Consider the following 19596-nt stretch of genomic DNA (forward strand, 5'->3'; position numbering starts at 1 on the left):
ATGTAGTATCAATATGTTATCTCAACTGTATCATGGTTTTAAGAACAAATCAGCAATTGTTTTGAAATTCACATAGAAATAGTTTCAGAATTCTTCAGTAAAACGTATGAAGTTATAATTTTCTTTATAAATTAATATAAAAAACTCAAGTGAGGTATGGGTTTATTTAATAACTTTGCCCTTGTGTTATAATTTTTATGGCAATGTTCCTGAGTAAAACTGCTCATTGTCTTGCATCTCGATGACATTATATTGGGTTTAGTATTTAATTTAAATGGTTTGAAACGATAAAGATATTTTCCATCCACATTAAAAGTATATTAGTGCATAATATTCACATGTACTTCGAAGTAGATTCATTGATCTAAAGGAGAAATAAAAAACATTCATATTTAAAAATAAAGTCATTAAAACTTTGTTATAAAACATCGAAGGGGGGAGGGCTATTCAATTTTCCGTACCCCCTCAAAATGATTTTTCTGTATCCCCCCTGCTGGCTGGTCGTCTTATTCGTATTAGTTAATCAGCACAAAGTACTTTTTTTTATTTTTATCTGGGACAATTGCAAACTGCATTGTTCACAATTATCACAAAAAGGCCATATAGTCGTGGGGGGGGGGGGGGGTCAGGCCCGTTATTTGGACAGTTTGATCTTAAAGGAGGGTAGTCTATTGAAAAAACAAAAGATCTTGAAGGAAAACTCAAGCTCTGGCAGCCCTGTATTGGTGGGCCCAATTTTTTTCTTAACCAGGGGCTCTGTTTTTTATATTATTTTGAATTGAGTAGACCCGGAGCTATATAACTTTTGTGCCCAAAAATCTGTAGGGCCCTTCCCCTAGTAGTATGTTTGTGACTTAATTAAGTCTTTGTGTAGTTTTTTAATTTATTTTTTTTTTCAATTTTTTCCCCAATTTCTTGTGACGTTGGGCCCCCTGCAACGCGGGGTCTGCAGGTACGCAAATCCAGGCCTGGAACCGAGGACACTTGCTCTCCTCCTCCATTGTGCATATATATATATATACAGTAGGGGATTCATAACTATATCGTCCAAGCAAATAAGCTGTCTGTGTGCAGATCAGAAACAAGGTTACAAAGCAAGATTCATGCTTAGGAACATATTACGTTTACGTAATGCTGACGCGCGATATGCATACAATGTCAGAAACTGAAACAGGCAGTGACGGATTTCTCTCCTGAAGAAATACTAGAAATGATGCTGAACAAAAAAAAAAGTCAACAGTTTCGGAATAGCGTCAACCTTTTGCCAATCTTCACTAAGATAAAGTAAAGCAGTCGACATTAGTCCAAAAATTTTCTTATGAGGGGGAGGGGGCAGTCGACATCTCCTGATCCCCAAAAGTGACGATCTTGGAATGAAGACAACAGTTTAATAGTATCAGAGTGCCTTAAATCTTTATTTCTCATGAGCGATGTCCTAACTTCATTAAATCTCGGAGAATATTGATATATCATATTGATCCCAGAAAATGGGCGCCCATATACAAAATTTTAATAGGATTGGGCCCAGATATTTTCCCCGTGGAAACCGATTTCTTTACAGATTAAAGTTATTAAAATTTTACATTTTTAATAACTTATTCATTAGTTGCTAGAGAAATGTTAATACATTTTTGCAAAAGAAAAAGTATTAAAATCAAGGAAATTCTGATTTTCGAGGGTGCCCACCTAGGAAGGGGAGGAGGTCATGGCGTAGACTGCGCCATTAAAAATTTTAGGGGGTGTTTTGAGGGGTATTTTTCTCATTTGGGGGCGCAATATTGAGAGGGTGCGCCCTTGCCATTAGGAGGACACCTCTGTGATTTCTAAGGGGGGGGGGGGGGTTTGAACCCTCACTTGCCACACATATGGGCGTCTATGACTGGAGTTCCCCCCTCCATAAAGAGAGTCCCTCAAAAATGAGGATAAACGTATCACTCAGAACTACCCCCTTAAAATCCTATTTAAAGCAGCTTGTGCACCAAGAACTCTCTCTCCGCGTATTCCTTCCTAAATAACATCAACGGTCCTATTCAAGCGACGCATCAAATTAAGGACAGTACTTCCTGAAAAGCTTCATTTGAATGACAGGGGTGCTCATCCCCGATGGGCAAGGGCGCATCTCCTCAATATCGTAAAAAACATCCCTCCCTGGAGTCCCCCCGAATGGGAAAAATACCCCTAGAAGCACCCCCTTAAAAATGCTATGATCCCCCTAGGTGGGCACAAAAACCCAAGGGGAGTCTTCACCGCAATAAGGATCCCACAAAATTCTCATACACATCAGCATTTCTTAAGAATAATCAAAAAGGAAACATTTAAAATGCTTTCGCTTATGACAAAGCCTCAAAGCTTTGTTAACATTGATTCCGAGCGTATTTCTCTGCACGCAAGAAAAAAATGGCAACCGACAATATTACTCAAGTGTGTAATTCGTCATGTAATTTATTTCCTGTAGAATTAGAAGTTTTTCGCCAAAACAAGCGATTACTTTGCCAATAAGTAGTCCCTACTGGAGTAGATTACGTTAGCCAATCATGGCTGCTTATTTTCGAGGAGTAGTAGCAACGTCCAAAAAAAAATGCAATATTCACATAAAATAAAAAGTTAAACATTAATAACTGCAACCGTAGATAGGTAATAGCACAGTAATTTGACGTTACTGTCGCGACTAATGGTCTGAAAATACCTTTTAAATTTTTGTTCCATTGGATTTTCTTCATGCTGGACGTTTCAATGTGTATCGACATAGCCGTAAGTTTTTAAAATGCTTTGAAAATCTGTTATTATTTATCTACCTGGATTTAATCCTTGAAAATGCTTTAAGAAAAACTTAGAAAGTCAAGGGGTCACATATTTTATATGTCTTGAGACGTACTTTTGACCAGAATTTGTTCATTTGATGTATTTCCTAAGAGATGTACAGTTGTAACATAATGAAATTTCAGAGCTCTGAACTTTTGTGGCTTGTTTATCGCAATTTTGCTTTTACGAAAATTTACAAAATGGTTCCCAATTTAGGAATTCGTGTAAAAATGCTTGGATTTTCGACTCCATCATAGGTTGCATCTAATTGATCTATCTTATAGCTTTTTGTCTTAAATTTTCCGGTTTGTTGTTTTTTAGGATTTTCTACTTGATTGGTTTTAAAAATCAACTAGATAAATTGAGTTTTGCAATTTTAGAAAAATCTTGCTTTTTAGACAATTTTAGTGCAGCACAAAAATGTTTTGTCTTGATTGGTCACACAGTTTTTGTCTTGATTTTTAAAGTAGACCATGAAACTTTGAAACATCTATATTTAAGTGGTTACCATTGGCACCTGCTTGTGATAGGATTTTAAGCTCTGACAGAATACTTTTAAAGAATTCATTCCAAAATTGTATTGAAACTGAGTACAGAAAAACTGCATAAAATGACTGCATTTCTGGAAAACCTAGGAAACTGTTCTGTATGACTGTACTGGGGGCGCCGCCCCTGCTCGCTGACGCTCGTCAACCTCCAAAGATTTTTTCTCAATCTTATTTGATTAGAGCAGAATCAAATCATCTGGTGGAAAGAATCTGATTTAAAATGCGTTGGGAGTTCCGTTTATAACAAAATGATCCCCCTACCCTCTCCCTTAAAAAATACAAATTAGTAAGTTAATACCTCATAATTTCAACATATTCCACTTCCACCCAAAGACAAAAAAAAAACTGGATAAAAATATGAATAATTAAGATATTAAAGAAAGCACACCGCATTCGCAGATTTCAAACTAACTTATTCCAACTTGCACAGTTATAGGGTGATAAGCTGCTCCTGATCAGGGTTGGGTTTTTATCGGGGAAAACCATTATTGTTCTATTGTGTCCACCCTGGAAAGAACCGCCTTGCACAAAATATCATTTTGTCCACTTTTTCTGTAAACTGAAAGTACTTATTTAAAAATTCAAAGTTTGAAAATAATTAATTTAAAATATATATTTTTAAATAAGTATTGCTATTGAATAATGTAATAATTCTATTACGTTATTGAAATGTAGGCAATACCATTAGTGACTGACTGACATTTTTAGAACAAAGCAGTAAATATTTTGTAACATCAAAACAAAATATAGGTTGTGCAAATGATCTTTTTTCCTGAATTATGTATTTTTTAAGCTATATTTGAGGAGTTTACTTCAAAACGGATTAGATCCACTTTTTAAAAAAAAAAAAATCTATTTACAGCAGCAAAGTCTATTACAGCAAAGGGGAACCTATCCCTTATTTGCCGATATCCACTCATTCACTTTCATATCAACAGGGCACATATCCAAATTTGAATTTTCCACTTCTAATTCAAAGTAGTTCACAAATAAAATAGCCGAGCTAGGCACTGGCTGAGCATTTCCAATCAAGCATGATACCCGTCCATATTTAGAAATCGCAGCATCTTGCGCCTTGTGCAAGTCTGTTATCAGTTAGGCAAACGCGACCTCAAATTGTGAATACTAAATTAATATTAAATAATTGATATTACTATTACATTGTGATTAATTAATATTAAAGTTATGATAAATCGAAAAATTGGTATTAATTGTGATCTATTAATACCTATACAATGTTGTTATTTGAATAAGCTTGGGTAGTTAACTGGATCAAAGGTTCTTTTTTTTTTTTAATGTTTAATGAAAAGAATAAAAGTAAGTAGGAAGGAATAAAGTAGAGAAAAAACAAATGTATTAAAAAATGTTGAATATTTCGTTTCAATTTTAGAGTTTATTTCTGAAGAAAATAAGTTTTTTTTTTGCAAAAGTGATGATATCCACTATTTTTACACCAAATAGGTGTTATATAGCCAAAATAAAATTTACAATTTAGGTCTGATAAAATTGAAAAAAATCTTAGACTATGTCAATAGGCACTTGTTATTCTACCAAAACATTGTGAAAAGTTCGAAATTCTTACAGTTTGTGTTTGTTCGTAAACATTTTTTTCGTTTTGCCAAATGGTTTTATCATTTTGTCAAAACTAATTACATTTATATTTGCTAAAATATAAAACTGGATATAATACGTTTTGAAAGTAACTAGAGAATGCATGTTTTTTTTTTTTTTTTTTTGGCAAAGGGATGATACCACCAAACCTGTTTTATACGAAAAGGGAATATATCCAAAAGAAAATTGGCAATTTAGGTCTGACAAAATTGAGGAAAAATTCCTAGACTTATGCCAATAGTCACTTGTTATTCTTCTAAAACATTGTGAAAAATTCAAAATTCTAACAGTGTTTGTACATAAAACGTTTTTTTCGTTTTGCCAAAAAAATATAAAACTGGGTATAATCCAATTTGAAAGTGAACTCCTCATTTAATGGTCTAATTGAATTCTCAAAATATATTTTAGTTGGCTTTTAAAATTTTGTTAAAAACAAGGTAACTGACTGACATTTTAACTTGTCAGTTAGTTACCATGCTTTCAATAATTTTTTTAAATTGTTCAAAATGTATTTCAGAAATTCAATTATATCATTAAATTCAGCTTAAAAAATACAATAATCCAGGAAAAATATTGCTTGCACAACCTATATTTCGTATTGAATGTTGCACAATACATACTGCTTTGCTCTAAAAATGTTAGTCAGTTGCCCATATATCAAACACTAGCTTATTACCCGGCGTTGCCTGGGTGCTTCTCAATGCAACATATCATTTAGATAATTAAATGGATGAATTCTATCTAAATGACAGTAAAAAAACTGCATTCAGACCACTCTAGGCTCAAATTTTCAAAAGACTGTAAATAGCACAGAAAGTTGAGCATTTGCAGGAAAAATAGCATCAAGTAAAAGGGGCATTCCACAGTATTTTGGACATTATGTAGAGTCCGTAACGTGACCTTTTTTTGCCATAACTTTTTAATTTACCGTTTGATTTGCAAATTATTTTAATTTGAGCTGGTGTGTTGGTAGGAAAAGATCAAAATAAAATAATATGCTAATCAAACAGTAAATTAAAAAGTTATGGCAAAAAAGGTCACGTTACGGACTCTACATAAATGTCAAAAATACCTTGGAATGCCCCAAAAGCGAAAAAGCACGAGACATGTTATCGGGGTTCTGTCAACAATATTCTTTGGTTCTGCCGTGTCCACTGGCACGCTATCTGCGGTTGAATCAGACGGGCGGTACATCCAATGTCTTAATGCTGACAGGGGTCTGTCCAGGATTTTTCACAGGGTCCGTTTTTTGTGAAAAATCAAATAATTTTGTGAAAAATCAAATACTTTTGTGAAAAATCAAATAATTTTGCAAAAAAAAATTTTTTTTCGCAAAAACGAAAGTTTAGACTCTTGAAATGGCGGAAACTGCATCATTGACACTTAAAGTTGAGTGATTTCCCTCTTTTCTGTTGAGAATATCATTCTTTAGTGCTTTTCTAGTATTGGGGGGGGGGGGGGCATCGCTCACTGGGAGATGGGCACCCCTCAAGTATCAATATTTATCTACCATTCTACATCATGCTAAATTATTCTAGAAATGTTATTTGTGTAGTATTTAAAACAACTGTTAGAAAAAAAAATTCAGTCAGGGGTTCAGCATTTAAATTTTTAACCCAAGACACTGTTTAAGAGCACAGAGTTTCGTTTAAAAACTCATAAATTCCGTGATTTTTACAAAAATAAAAAAATATTTTATTTGTTTACTTCTTAACTAAGCGTACTAAACATCGAAAATGCGAAAAATCAGATTCCCATAGCGGATGCAAAGAGATTGCAATCCTCAAAGTGAAGGCATCAAAAGTATAAAAACGGCTTGTAAAATAAATATTTTGGATAAAATTATTTTAGAATTGCATTTTAGAGCCCTATGATAAACATATCATTAATATCTGGACACAGTTGAAGCAAAAATAATAATAATAATAAATAAAATAAAAAATAAACGATCGATTCAGCATTTTATTTATTGACTCATAAAAGAAAATGGAATTCCGCTTTAAAAACCTGAAATAAGCTTTGTTACAAAAATAAAGGGTACAGATGTGATATACCCCCCCCCCCCCCATTTGGCGACATTCGATTTTTTTGCACAAAATTAAAATATTTTTCTCGCCAATGAGGCGATAATTTTTTATGCATGGCATCCCTGGCCAAACTAACCTGTGTTTAGCAACCCGAAGGCAATCTTACAGATCTGTTCAAACTTGTTTACTTGGGTTGTTTGGGTTTCATGCAGGAGAGATACGTGGTGTTGTTTCGTGCAATATACCTTACAGGAATGCTTATTTTGTGTTAGTTTAAATTCAGTATTTGTGTTTTGAAGTAAAAACATTAGAAAATGCCAGTTTCTTCAAACTTGAAGGTTAATTAAAAGTTAACTCCAACGTGGTGTGTATCTGTAACGTGCCATTGCCATATGATGTATTGTTTTAGACTGAGTGTGAATATTTATACCATATAAAAAGGTAAGTTCTTTATTTTAGAATTCAAAAAAAAACCTCTCACTTCCAAAATTCTTTGTTTTTACAAATCCTTGAGGGGTTCTTGTAGTATACATAACTGTGACTATACTCCGACTGTAATGTATATTAACAGTCGGAGGGATAACGGAGCGAGGTCCTGGCGAGCCAGAGGTCTCATAGTACTTTCGTAATGAGACCGAGGCAGGGCCGGCGAGCCGAGGTCTCATTACGAAAGTACTATGAGACCAAGGGCTCGTATCCCGGAGAAATGATGAAAAAAAAATTAATGCATTAATTTCGACTTGTAATTAATATAATAATTTATTTCATTGTATTTTAATATGTTTACAAAAAACCCCGGCCCTGTACATTTTTGAAGCATATATTCGTGATGTTTTTTGTTGTGCTTTTATGTTGTTTTTATATATATTGTGTTCTGAAGTGCTTTGATCATGTTCTTTTATCTGATTTTTTCCTGTTGCCGCTAAAAAAGCATCGCTAAGAACGATGTATGACATATGTCGTCATACATCGTTTTCTTGGCGACGCTTTCTTGGCGCCAACAGGAAAAAGTCGCCAAGGGTGGGGTATATCACATCAGTTCCAAATAAAGAACCCTTTTCATTTATTTGCATCCTAATAAAGCGAAGTTAGCTTCAAAAAAGAATGAAATATGATTCTCATATCAGATGTAAAAAGATTTCGTTTTTCAAAATGTATAGGCATCTATAGAAAAAAAAACGGTAAATAAGAGTTTATTTTAAGTTAATTATCCTTTTTAGCCTCGAAAAATCAAACCCATATTACTTTCTCCCAAAATAACAGTTTAACATCGCAACCGCCAGACGCTAAGTGGTGATAAACAGTTAAACATCACACCGCTAGACGCTGATGCTAAGTGGTGATTAGTTTGAATTTGGTAACTCCAGTGACGGATTGGTTGAAAAAATCGGCCCTGGCATTAGGAGGTGTAGCGGCCCCATATAGCTCTTATAGATATTAAATTTTACTTAACGATTGGGATATAACTTAAATATGAGGAAATTATTCTTAACAACTAAATATGTTATATTTAAACAAAATTTAACAGTAATGAACACTTCTGCGCTTTAATGGCGAACAAATTAATACAGTATTAGCTACACCTTATTTTGGGGCGAAATTGTGATTGTAATTGTCCATTTAAGTATTTTTATAATGCCCGGAACTTGATTGAATATTTCCTTAATGATATAACTGCTTGGATAGTATGTCCTTTTCTGCAGTCATAACAAGTAACTTAATTACCCTGTTATATGAAACTGATCTACCGATGTTCACATGGGTGAAAGACTAGGGCCGTCTTAGAACGTGATGGGTCCCTCGACACAAACACAGTACTGGGGCCTGTCATAAACATTCCCTTTTTTATACTACCATTTCCTGACGACCCCCAGACTCGATGCTAGGTCAAAAACCTGGTCAGAAGGGTCGGGTACAAGTTTGGCAATCCCTTAATATTTTTTTCAAACGCATGTATCAATACAAAGAGAGAGAAAGAGTGTGTGTGGGCTTTCTGGGAGTCATTAAAGTATTAGCAATATAAACTTAATGGAAATATTAACATTTGGTGTGAAATAGGGGGGTCCGGGGAAAATTTTCGAAATTGTAGTCTTAAAAACTCAATTTTAGACAATATTTGGTAATGTTAGGGGAGCGTAGGTTCAGGTTTTCTCCTGCTGAAATTTTTCAGAACTGGAAATCCAAAACTTGAATTTTAAATTATCTTCGAGTGTATGGTATAAAGAGCGGTTCCGGGGGCTTTCCTCTGAAATTTTTTAAAATATATTAGCTCTAAAAAAGCAGTTTTAGAAGATCTTTGATGATTTTTTAGTCGAGATAGATTCAAACGCCATCCAGTAGAAAATTTTCAAACTGAAGTGTTAAAAGCCTTTTTTGGTAAAGACTAGGACACCGGCAGTTACTCGGAAAATTAAGTTCCAGTAACGAAATTTTTGCTGACCTTCAGTGATGTTAGGAAAAGGAGTTTTCGGGAGCCACCCCGAATTTTTTTTCGAAATTTAAGCACTAAAAACGAGATTTAAAACGTTCTTCATTGATGATGCCGAGAGAGAGGAGGGGGACGGGGCACTTTCCCAGAAAACTTTTGATACTGTTAATTTAAAAACACAGTTTTTGACCATCTTTGAGAATGTTAAAAAAAATGGGAGAGGTTCGAGTACTCTCCTCCAGCAAATTTTCGAAACTGGATGCTCCTTAATGGTATTTTAAGATTGCATATTTTTAAATAATTTTACGGAAAAATATATTTTGTCGCTTTTATTCCAATTTTTATAAACAAAGTCGCCGAGAGCAAAAGCGGATCCGGGAAAAAAAAAATGACAAAGGTCAATTTTTTCACAAGCCTCCTTCTACAACCGTTCACCATTAGGATATTTTACCCTCTGCACGAGTTCAATTCCGAGCCGGTCCCCTATTCTCCAACTAAGCTGACATGACCTCACGTCGGCCCTTGTTGTACGTTGCATTTAAGAGCAATTGTGAATTGTCATTTATAAATAAAAGCGTTAAAGAGATCAAAAGTATTTTAACTTTTTACGACCGCTAAGGATTCCCTGTTTTTTTTTTCTTTTTTTAATTTAGTCATTTATTTTTTATTATACCACTAAAAATATATTGGCAGCCCCAGAACCCGACTAACTAAAAGGGAAGCCCTAGGCCCACATTAATTTGGAGGCCCTCTGAAGGCTATACAGTGTTTGATTTACATTCTTAAAGCACAAATGCACTTTTGGAGGCCTCTTTGTCTAATCACACAATTATGTATAAATCACTTATGTGCATTTATGAATCCCCTTTGGGCCCCCTCTTAATCGTGACCAAGTAAATTCGTTACTGGCAGAATGATTAAAAATTCCCCTTTGAAGATTTTTTTCCAATTTATAACTCATAATATTTTATTTTTTTTTTTTTAAATACATGCATTTTTCATATCGTTGCAATGCTATGCGTAATTCTTTAAAAAATGTGAGGCCCTTTAGAAACATGTTCCTATGGGACCGCGAGGCCTAGACTTAGTCAGCTTGTGTGGTAATCAGGCCCTGGGCAGCCCCATTTCAGAAATCAAACCCCCCCCCCCCCCCCCCCCTCTTATGGTGACGGCCCTACCTCCCTCCACCCACAAGCTTTAGCCATGCGTAAAGAGGAGCTGAGGCTGGTGTTTTGCGAATTTGCTTTGTTCTAAACACATCGGCGCAAAATTTACATTTTGCTGTTATAGTAGACAGGCCCGAAAGACTTTGCTGTTAGTTGATCGGGCCCCAAGCAGGACCAGCCCCACCGGGCAAATGCCGGTTGCCCGCCGGTTGTATCCGCCACTGGGTAACCGTATCTGAAGCGATCACATCCCCCCCCCCCCCCCCCCGACTACGATCCTTTGCAGTTCTAAGTTCATTTCGCTGTATATTATTGATTATTAAATCATGAGTGGGGAGAAAAGTGTTTACTACGCCTATTCAGAGAATGTTGACGCTTTTTCAAAAAAAGTTTACAACAACACCGCTGCATAAAACAAACAAGCAAAATTATAAACCAAACTGACTTTCAGCTGTTAATTTCTTTCAAAAGAAACCAACAACAGGCATTATATTTATTTGGCCGTAGTAATTATTTATGGCTTGCAGGAGCATCACAAGAGTGGCGATTTTTTTTTTTTCTTTTGCGAAATTAGCTGATTTTGTATAAGTTGATTCCTCTAATTTAACTTTAAAAAAAGTTCCAACCATTATCGTTTTTATACAGGAAATATGCTGTATTATTTTAATCTGAGATTTGCTCTTTCAATAAACAAATTGTGAAAGATCCGTTTTTGTTTATCAGAATTTTGTGAAGGGTCCGTTTTGGTTGATCGGGATTTTGTGAAAGGTCCGTTTTGGTTGATTGGATTTTTGTGAAAGGTCCGTTTTGGTTGATTGGATTTTTGTGAAGGGTCCGTTAACGGACCCAAATTTGCTCTGGCCAGACCCCTGGCAGAGACAAATGATTATCTTGCATATTTTGTGGGACAACCTTTTTCGTGGTGCTTCGAATACGAAAACCATTGTGCTGCCTTTGACGGTTTTGTATACCTCAAGACATTAAAGCATGCTATAGTACTCTTCACATACATTTTAATCTGGAAAAAAAAATCTTGGAGTGTTTTCCTAGAAAGAGTCGTGAATAAATTCAATGGCTTTTATCAGTTACAAATATATGCAAAATATGCCACCGTTACACTATTTTCAGATATGAAAATCATCCTCAATGGCCCAAAAGCTAAACAGATAGTCCACTGTACAGAAAATAAAGAATTCGGTCATTGTTATTAATAGCCGTTAACATTTCGTTTCACGGATAATTGGCGGTGTTTTTACTTTCAAGGTTTCAGTGTTAGGTAGACTCATTTTATAATTTGTTGTTAGTGTTCAGGAATGTAAGCACATTCCATAGAAAACGTTCACTTAGTATAAATAACTTCACAAAATGTGTCTGTTTGCCCTTTCCGTGGCGATTTAGTAGCATGCCATGGAGTAATATTAGGTAAGTGTAAATTGCATAAAAAGACGTACGTCAACTACATTTTATTTCCTATATTTATGTCAAATTTCTATTTTCATAGGTCATAAAATTGCTCTTTTCTGCACGAACGAATTTTTGTGTAGTTATGAATTTAGTCTAAATGAAAAGCCCGTAAAAAACTGCCCTAGATGAAGTTTCTTCAAAGATTAACTTTGATTGTTAAATTTGCGAACCATGGTTCAAAGCAAATGAAAACGGTTATCAACATATAACCACCAGGAGCTATTTTAAATGCAATCAACACAAAATGTATCCTGAACAATGGCCGTTAATGCCGTTTAGCGATGAGCGCTAAAGCATGTTTGGCGAGGAAGCCGTGGATTATAAGAAATGATGCTGTACATTATTTCTTAAATTGCGACCTACGAAGCCCCAGGAGTCCATTGATGCTACTTAATTTGATTGCTACCGTTTAATTATAATTTTTAAATATTGTTTAGTTATAAAATTCACAACAGTAAGGTTTCGTGTATTTTTTTATCAGTGTTTTTCCCGTTAATAGCAAAGAAAATACAAACATGAGTAAGGTAATAATGTTGCATTCAATATTGACGTACCATCTTCGACTGTTTCAGCATTAGACTACTTTAATTGAAACCACATCTATTTCATCCTTGCAACAGAAATTTAATTTAATGTTCTATGATCCTTATCAAACCAATTTGCAATATGTAAATTTTCTTTATACTATTCCTTCATTTACGTCGAATCTTTAAGTAATTCGGTTCAACTATAACCGATAACCTAATTCGGTTTAATAGAAATCGCTCCAGGCTGTCAAAGAGCAGGGGTAAAGATACTAATAAAGCAAATAAATTGAAAAATAATTATAGTAATGTACAGTAGCGCATTCGGAATTTATCTTTCAAAGGGGAGGGGTGTGGTCAAGGCTTTCCTTACATGTATCTATATATATAATAATAATCTATATGTATAAAAATGGATGTATGTTTGTGGGTCTGTGGGTATGTGTGTATGTTCCTAATACAAATCCACAGTTTTAGTCAGATTTCTTCCAAATTTGGCACAGAGGTAAATTATTGCTCAGGAATTCATATATGCTGGTTTTTGGAATTTAAAAAAGATTCAAAGAGGTTAAAGTTTATATTTTTAATCATAAAAGGGCTGTTTTCGACATAACGAATTTTCATATTGTTATGAGCTTGGTCTGAATGAAAAGCCTGTAAAAAATGCCCTAAATGTAGTCTCTTCAAAGATAAACTGTAATCCTTAAATTTGTGAACCTTGGTTCGAAGCAAATGAAAATGATTAGCAACTTATAACCACCAGGGGATATTTGAAATACAATCAACACTAAAGGTATTCTCAACGTTGGCCGTTAATGCCGATTTGCTACAAGCGTCGAGCATATTTGGCAAGAAAACCGAACGATAGCGAAATGCTGTTCAGCGTTTTTTGATTAGCATTCTGCAAAGCAGGAATGCATTGCGGTCTCCGACGGTTCTGCTTGCTTTGGTGTTTCTGTAGCAGAATGGTAAAACGAAATTATAGATCGGTATTTTCCACATGAACAGCCCAGAAAATACTAAAATTAGTTGGGTATCAATAATTCATTCATTGTCCGTGTACAAGCTTTAACAATTTAATGTTGTATGGTCCTTAAAACCAACATGCATATGATTATTTTGATAATTTTTTCATACAACATGCATATGTTCTTTATACTGTTCCATGATTTATGTCGGATCTTTACCGAATTCGGTTCAACTAAGTTAAACCACTCCAGGCTATCATCATGAAAGAACAGGGGTAAAAAATACTAATATAGCAAATAAATTGCAAAATATTCATTTTTGTGCATAGTAACGTAGCTGGAATTTGTCTTTCAAAGGGGGGGGGGGGGTCATGACGTATCTTTAATGCACATAAACTACCATACTAGGATTCCCATTGTGTGCTAAAATTAAAGGTTGTGCACCTTTTTTATCCGCAAAACTGCACGGAAATATAATTTGACGGAATTCATACAGTTTGGGAGGGTCGGAGTTTAAAGTTTGGAAAAAATGCAATTAAATATTAATTTAAATTTAAACTGTTTTAAACTGCAAAAAATTGCGACGTTTTTTATATAAACAAATTTTTTCATTTGAAATTTTATATTACCTTAACGCTCGAGTAATAATGCACCTGATGAAGCATCTTCGCCGACTAGCAATAATTTTAAATCTGTTAGAGAGTATGATGCAACTTTTGACACAGAAATTATATTTCAAAACGGCATGATGAAATATTGCGCCACAATATGATGTTTTTTCTTCATCGTGAAATAAGTTGAACAAAACTACATTTCCAATTACAAAGCTCAGTGCGATAACTGCTATTGTAAACAATCGAAAATTATTGGAAGTTTATAGCCACCACTAAGCATTTCAACCGTCATTGAAGAAGTGCTGTGAGATATATATGGAAAATTATCACTGTAAATAGTTTAAACTCTCTTTAACAGTATAAGGATAAGGCGAAACACTTTGTATCTCACATGTAACCACAATGGACCTTTCTTAAACTTCAAGAGATTGCAATCTTCAGTGAAATTTCCGTTTTCTATCACGAGCAGTCAAGTGCTGTAAATGCATTTGAGATGTAACTATTTTCAATATAGATAGCTTTATATTACTTGCTCAGTTGGTTTCACTCAAAAATATAATTCTTCTTGCTGCTGGGAGAGGAACTAAGAACAATATTTAGGAGAAAGTTTTGGGTTAAATTCGTGGATCAGAAAAATTTGAATCATTTAAGTTTAAAATTTTTAAACTACGTTTCAAAACGTGAAATACATTTCGTTTGCTTTTAAGCTGTGGATAAGGGGAACAAAATATGCAACAAGATTCTGTAAAATATAAACAAAAGATTTGTCTATTATACCGTTGTAGGTAAAAATAAGACGTTTATTTTTAATTTCATGGCCTGCAAATAATTTTTTTAAAAAATCTAACGCGGATAGTGACCAAAATGCGCACGCCTACTTCTTTCTCTATAACGCAGTTTAATTGACGGTTTTTAAATAGTTCTTTCAATAATTTCACATCCACCTTCTTCCATTTTTATTGTTTTACATAACTTAAAATAACAACTGTAATGTAGTCAGTGGACCCATTCCCACCACTCACGACGACTGTGTCTCAAATTAAAATTTTGGTGTTCTCTAAGGAATAATTCGTCTAAAGCAGCAAACTAAAATATGTGCTCTCTCTACCTGCATCAGTGCGAGATATCATGTATAACATTTATGGCAAGCATTAGGTTTTAAAAATTTGAACTAGAACTTAAATCTTGACAAATTTCAAATCGTTACAAGACATTAATTTTACTCTCTAACTATCATTTTTGCCTACGAAAATGGAAATTTGACGTCAATCGTCAATATAAGAAAATAAAATGTAGCTGACGTGCGTCTTTTTAGGAAAGTTACACTTATACAATTTCACTCTATGGTTTGGCACTAAATCTCCATGTTAAGAGCAAGCAGACACATTTTGTAAAGTTTTTATAGTAAGCAAACTTTTTCTGCGAAATGTGCTTGCCTGAAAACATATAAAATAACGTATCACTTGATACCTTCATTCGAAAAACACCGCTGGAAAATCCGTAAAACGAAGTGTTATCGTCTATTAACAATACTGAATGAATTCTTTATTTTCCGTATGGTGGACTATCTATTTAGCTTTTGGACATTGTGGATGATTTTAAATTAATCTGAAAATGTTGTAACTGTGTCCAAGAAGACTATTTTGTATATATTTTTGCCTGATAATAGGGATTGCCTTTTTTTTTTTGTAAGCTCACAACTCTTTTTAAGGAAACATTCAATGATTTATTTCCGAATAAAATGTACGTGAAAAGTACTGTTGCATTTTTTTAACTCTTGTGGAAAGCAAAACCTACAAAGGCCGCACAACGCTTTTCTTTCGAAGCATCACGTAAAAGGTTGTCCCACAAGATGTGCAAAAGATAATCATTTGTCTTTGCATTAAGACAATTTATGTACTGCCCTTCGGATTCAACCTCAGACAATGTACCAGTGGACACTACAGATCCTAGACAACGTGCCTCATACTTTTTCGCTTTAAGTTGATGCTACTTTTTCGGCAAATGCTTGATTTTCTGTACTATGGAAAGTCTTTTGAAGATTTGAGCCTAGAGAGTGGTGCGATTGCAATTTTTTACTCTCATTTTAGTTAGAATTCATTCATTGGATTATCCAAAAGATATGTTACATTGAAAAGCACCCGGGCAACGCCGGGTAATAAGCTAGTTTATTATATTTACGGCTTTCTCGCCAAACATGCTTCAACGCTCATCGCTAAACGGCATTGATGGCCATCGTTTAGGATACGTTTTGTGTTGATTGCACTTAAAATAGCTCCTGGTGGTTATATGTTGATAACCGTTTTCATTTGCTTTGAACCAAGGTTCACAAATTTAACGATTAAAGTCAATCTTTGAAGAAACTTCATCTAGGGCAGTTTTTTACGGGCTTTTCATTTAGACTAAATTTATAACCATACAAAACTTAGTTCGTGCAGAAAAGAGCAATTTTATGACTCAAAATATGAAATTAAACCTCTTTGGGTGTTTTTAAAATTCCAAAAACCCGCCTGTATGAATTCCTGAGCAACAATTTACCTTTGTGCCAAATTTAGAAGAAATCCGACGAAAACTGGATTTGTATAAGGAACATACACACGTACCCACAAACATACATCCATTTTTATATATATATATAGATGTGGAAAATTGGTCGATTTTCATTTTGTCCAAACTTTTCCGCCACTCCGGACTCTTTATGGAAAAAGTGGGCAAAATATCAACCTCCCATAAGAAACATATGCTATTCTGAAGGCACAAGTGTTAATTTGTGTATGGCATTTGTTAAATAAAAAAATATATAAAATAATGGTGTTATAGTACATGAAAATTAATGTAAGAATCTTAAGTGGTCAATTTTTCAGAGAAAATTCAAACAATGGCATTGTTTCATTCAATATTGTACATATTTTGGTCAAACACAAATCTAATTTTTATTTTTCTTTTAGGTTAATCAAATTCAACCTTTCTTATTGATGGAAGTGCTGGTAGGTAGTGACGAATATTGCCGTGCTCAGCACAAATAAGTCTCATCCAAACTAGTGAAAAAAGGAAATTACGTGTATATATTGTTTTTACTCTTTTTACAACCACACCTCCACCACTTCCAGAAGAATCTACATATGGGTTAAGCCAACGTCCAAATCTGTCAAGAATTTTTATAGCTTGTGCAACAATCAATTTTTGTGATTTTCTTCGTCCTAATTTGTTGCCAGTATAAAACAAATTGAAGTGATACCTTTATAAAATTGGCTAACAACTTACAAAGCCCTAAAAATATTTGTAAGCACACAAGGAATGACCAGTATGAAGCAAAAATCAATGCGACCCGGGCCATCAGAAATTACCTACAAAAACATGAAATTTTTAATTATGGACAGGCCAACAGATTCAACCATTCCTGCCTTACTTGAGGTAATTTTAACTGTCTGCTTTTTTATTATATGTACATACGTAGGCTGTTCAATAAGTAATAAGACTAATTTTACTGTCGCGAAACCACTCATCTGAATGCTAATTTCTGTGGCATAAAAAATGTGTGTTGTCTGTATTAACCAAAGGTACTGGTAGTTGGCGCATGCAGACTCATGTTCCTGAGTATCATATGATTGAATTGAAGCGTGTTGGCGGGCGTCTACAAGACGATTACAGTTTGTTTTTGTCTGGAAAAATTAGCATCGGAGGTCTTTGATATGATACGTGAAGTTTTCAACGATGAAGCAATGCTTAGAGTCGGTATTTTTTCTGGTATCATGCTTTTTAGGAGCGCAGGAAGAAAATGGAAGATATTGAACGGGAGAGACAACCTTCAACGTCCATCACAGAGACAATGATTAACACTGCATTGCTATTATCATCAAGGGGAATCTCAGAATTATTTTACATCAGTGATTTCTGGCTGTTTCCTCAACTTAAGAAACCGTTATGAGGCAGACATTTTGAAAGCAACAAAGTATGTCTAAACTCTGCAGAAGGGGTTTTGAAAAAGCTTTCACAAACTTAACGTTCAACTTTCTTTAAGAAGTGGATAGAACGTTGGAATAAATGCATTTAGTTCTGCAGAAATTATTCTTAAAAAAACCATGTAAATTATGACTATTAAAGTTGTATTGTATTATTTTATAAATTTCATCTTATTGCTTATTGAACAACCCCTGTCTATATACATGTATATACTGTGTGTCTAAATTTGTAAATTTTTTCCTCTTTGACCAATCATGCAGAAAGCTACCTGCTTTGTTAATTGTTCTGCGGAACTTTTATCTATAAGCTTTGGGTTTACAGTTTTTACTTTCTTTTACCTGTGTCCTCTTATTTACTTTGTTTTTCACAAACTGTTTTATTATAACTCAGTAAAAATAGGAATAAACATTTTATGTAATAAGTACAGGCGGACTCAAGTTTTGGAACAATCACAAGAAGTATTAAAATATTTTATTTTCTTTTTATTAAGGAACTGAAAAGAAGGAATGTGAAAGATGTTGTCCGAGTTTGTGAAGCTACTTATAGTACCGAATTGTTGGAAAGAGAAGGGATCAGTGTTTTGGTAAATTGTTTCATTCCTAGTGTTTATATTAATTTGTTCAATTAAAATCGGTAATGTCCACTGTGCGCACATTTGGTTACATATTCAATGCATTTGCATGCGAAATGTTAAATGCAAAATTCTTTCTTGATTATGTTAATGCTATGAACAATCATTAATACTTCTTACCACTGTTTAAAAAATCTTACTTTGTGCTTTTTGAAAAAAATGTGGTTGTACTTGACAGAAAGACACATTAAAATTAAACTTTTCCTTGAAGTATATTATTTGATTTCATTATTGCCAATACAATAATCAATATTTTCCTGCAACAAGTGAAAAATATTGTACTCAATTCCTACACAATTGCTAAGTATGTTGAATAGAGTTTTGGACTAAAATTTATGCATCTGGAAATTATCACAAATATTTGCCAGTAGTGTTTTAAATAAAAGTTACCCGTTAATGGGGGGGGGATCAGGGCCAGTAGTCACACTCCTGCACCAATTGTATTGAATAGCACCTAGCAAGAAATTCTGCTGCAAAGTTATTTTGGCTTTTTCTTTATTAAAATGGAGATTTATACTCTTTTAAACAATATTCTATCATTTTAGAGGTGGCATAACTGCTAACTTTTACACATAAAGTGTAAAATGTGGGCATTTTTTACCGCTATTATGCTTTTACATGTCTGACAGTTTTTTATGCATCTCAAAATCGGATTGCATCAGTTTCTGCTACACTCGATCTTTTTTGGATGCTGTGCAATTCTATCGCTACAACATTTATGAGTTTGTGTTGATGGTTATTTTCAAACCTCATATTGTTTTTGTATCTTCCATTGAGGACTTGCACTTGCATTCTTTTGCCACATGCATTCGAAAATTTCTAGACCATTGCATCTGATTTAGCTCAAGTA

The 19596-nt window shown here is 34.2% G+C and overlaps 1 protein-coding gene across 1 annotated transcript in view; it reads left to right on the forward strand.

Moving 5' to 3' along the window:
* Nucleotides 1–2624: 2624 nt before the first annotated feature.
* Nucleotides 2625–19596, forward strand: part of LOC129227532 (protein tyrosine phosphatase type IVA 1-like) — a 31795-nt gene continuing 14823 nt past the window's right edge. The window contains 3 exon segments of the mRNA XM_054862107.1: nucleotides 2625–2751; nucleotides 17101–17566; nucleotides 18606–18698. Of these exon segments, the coding sequence (XP_054718082.1) occupies nucleotides 17450–17566; nucleotides 18606–18698 (210 nt within the window). The 5' untranslated portion in view covers nucleotides 2625–2751; nucleotides 17101–17449.

The sequence above is a fragment of the Uloborus diversus genome, chromosome 8 (assembly GCF_026930045.1).
Source record: "Uloborus diversus isolate 005 chromosome 8, Udiv.v.3.1, whole genome shotgun sequence".
NCBI classification, from domain to species: domain Eukaryota; kingdom Metazoa; phylum Arthropoda; class Arachnida; order Araneae; family Uloboridae; genus Uloborus; species Uloborus diversus.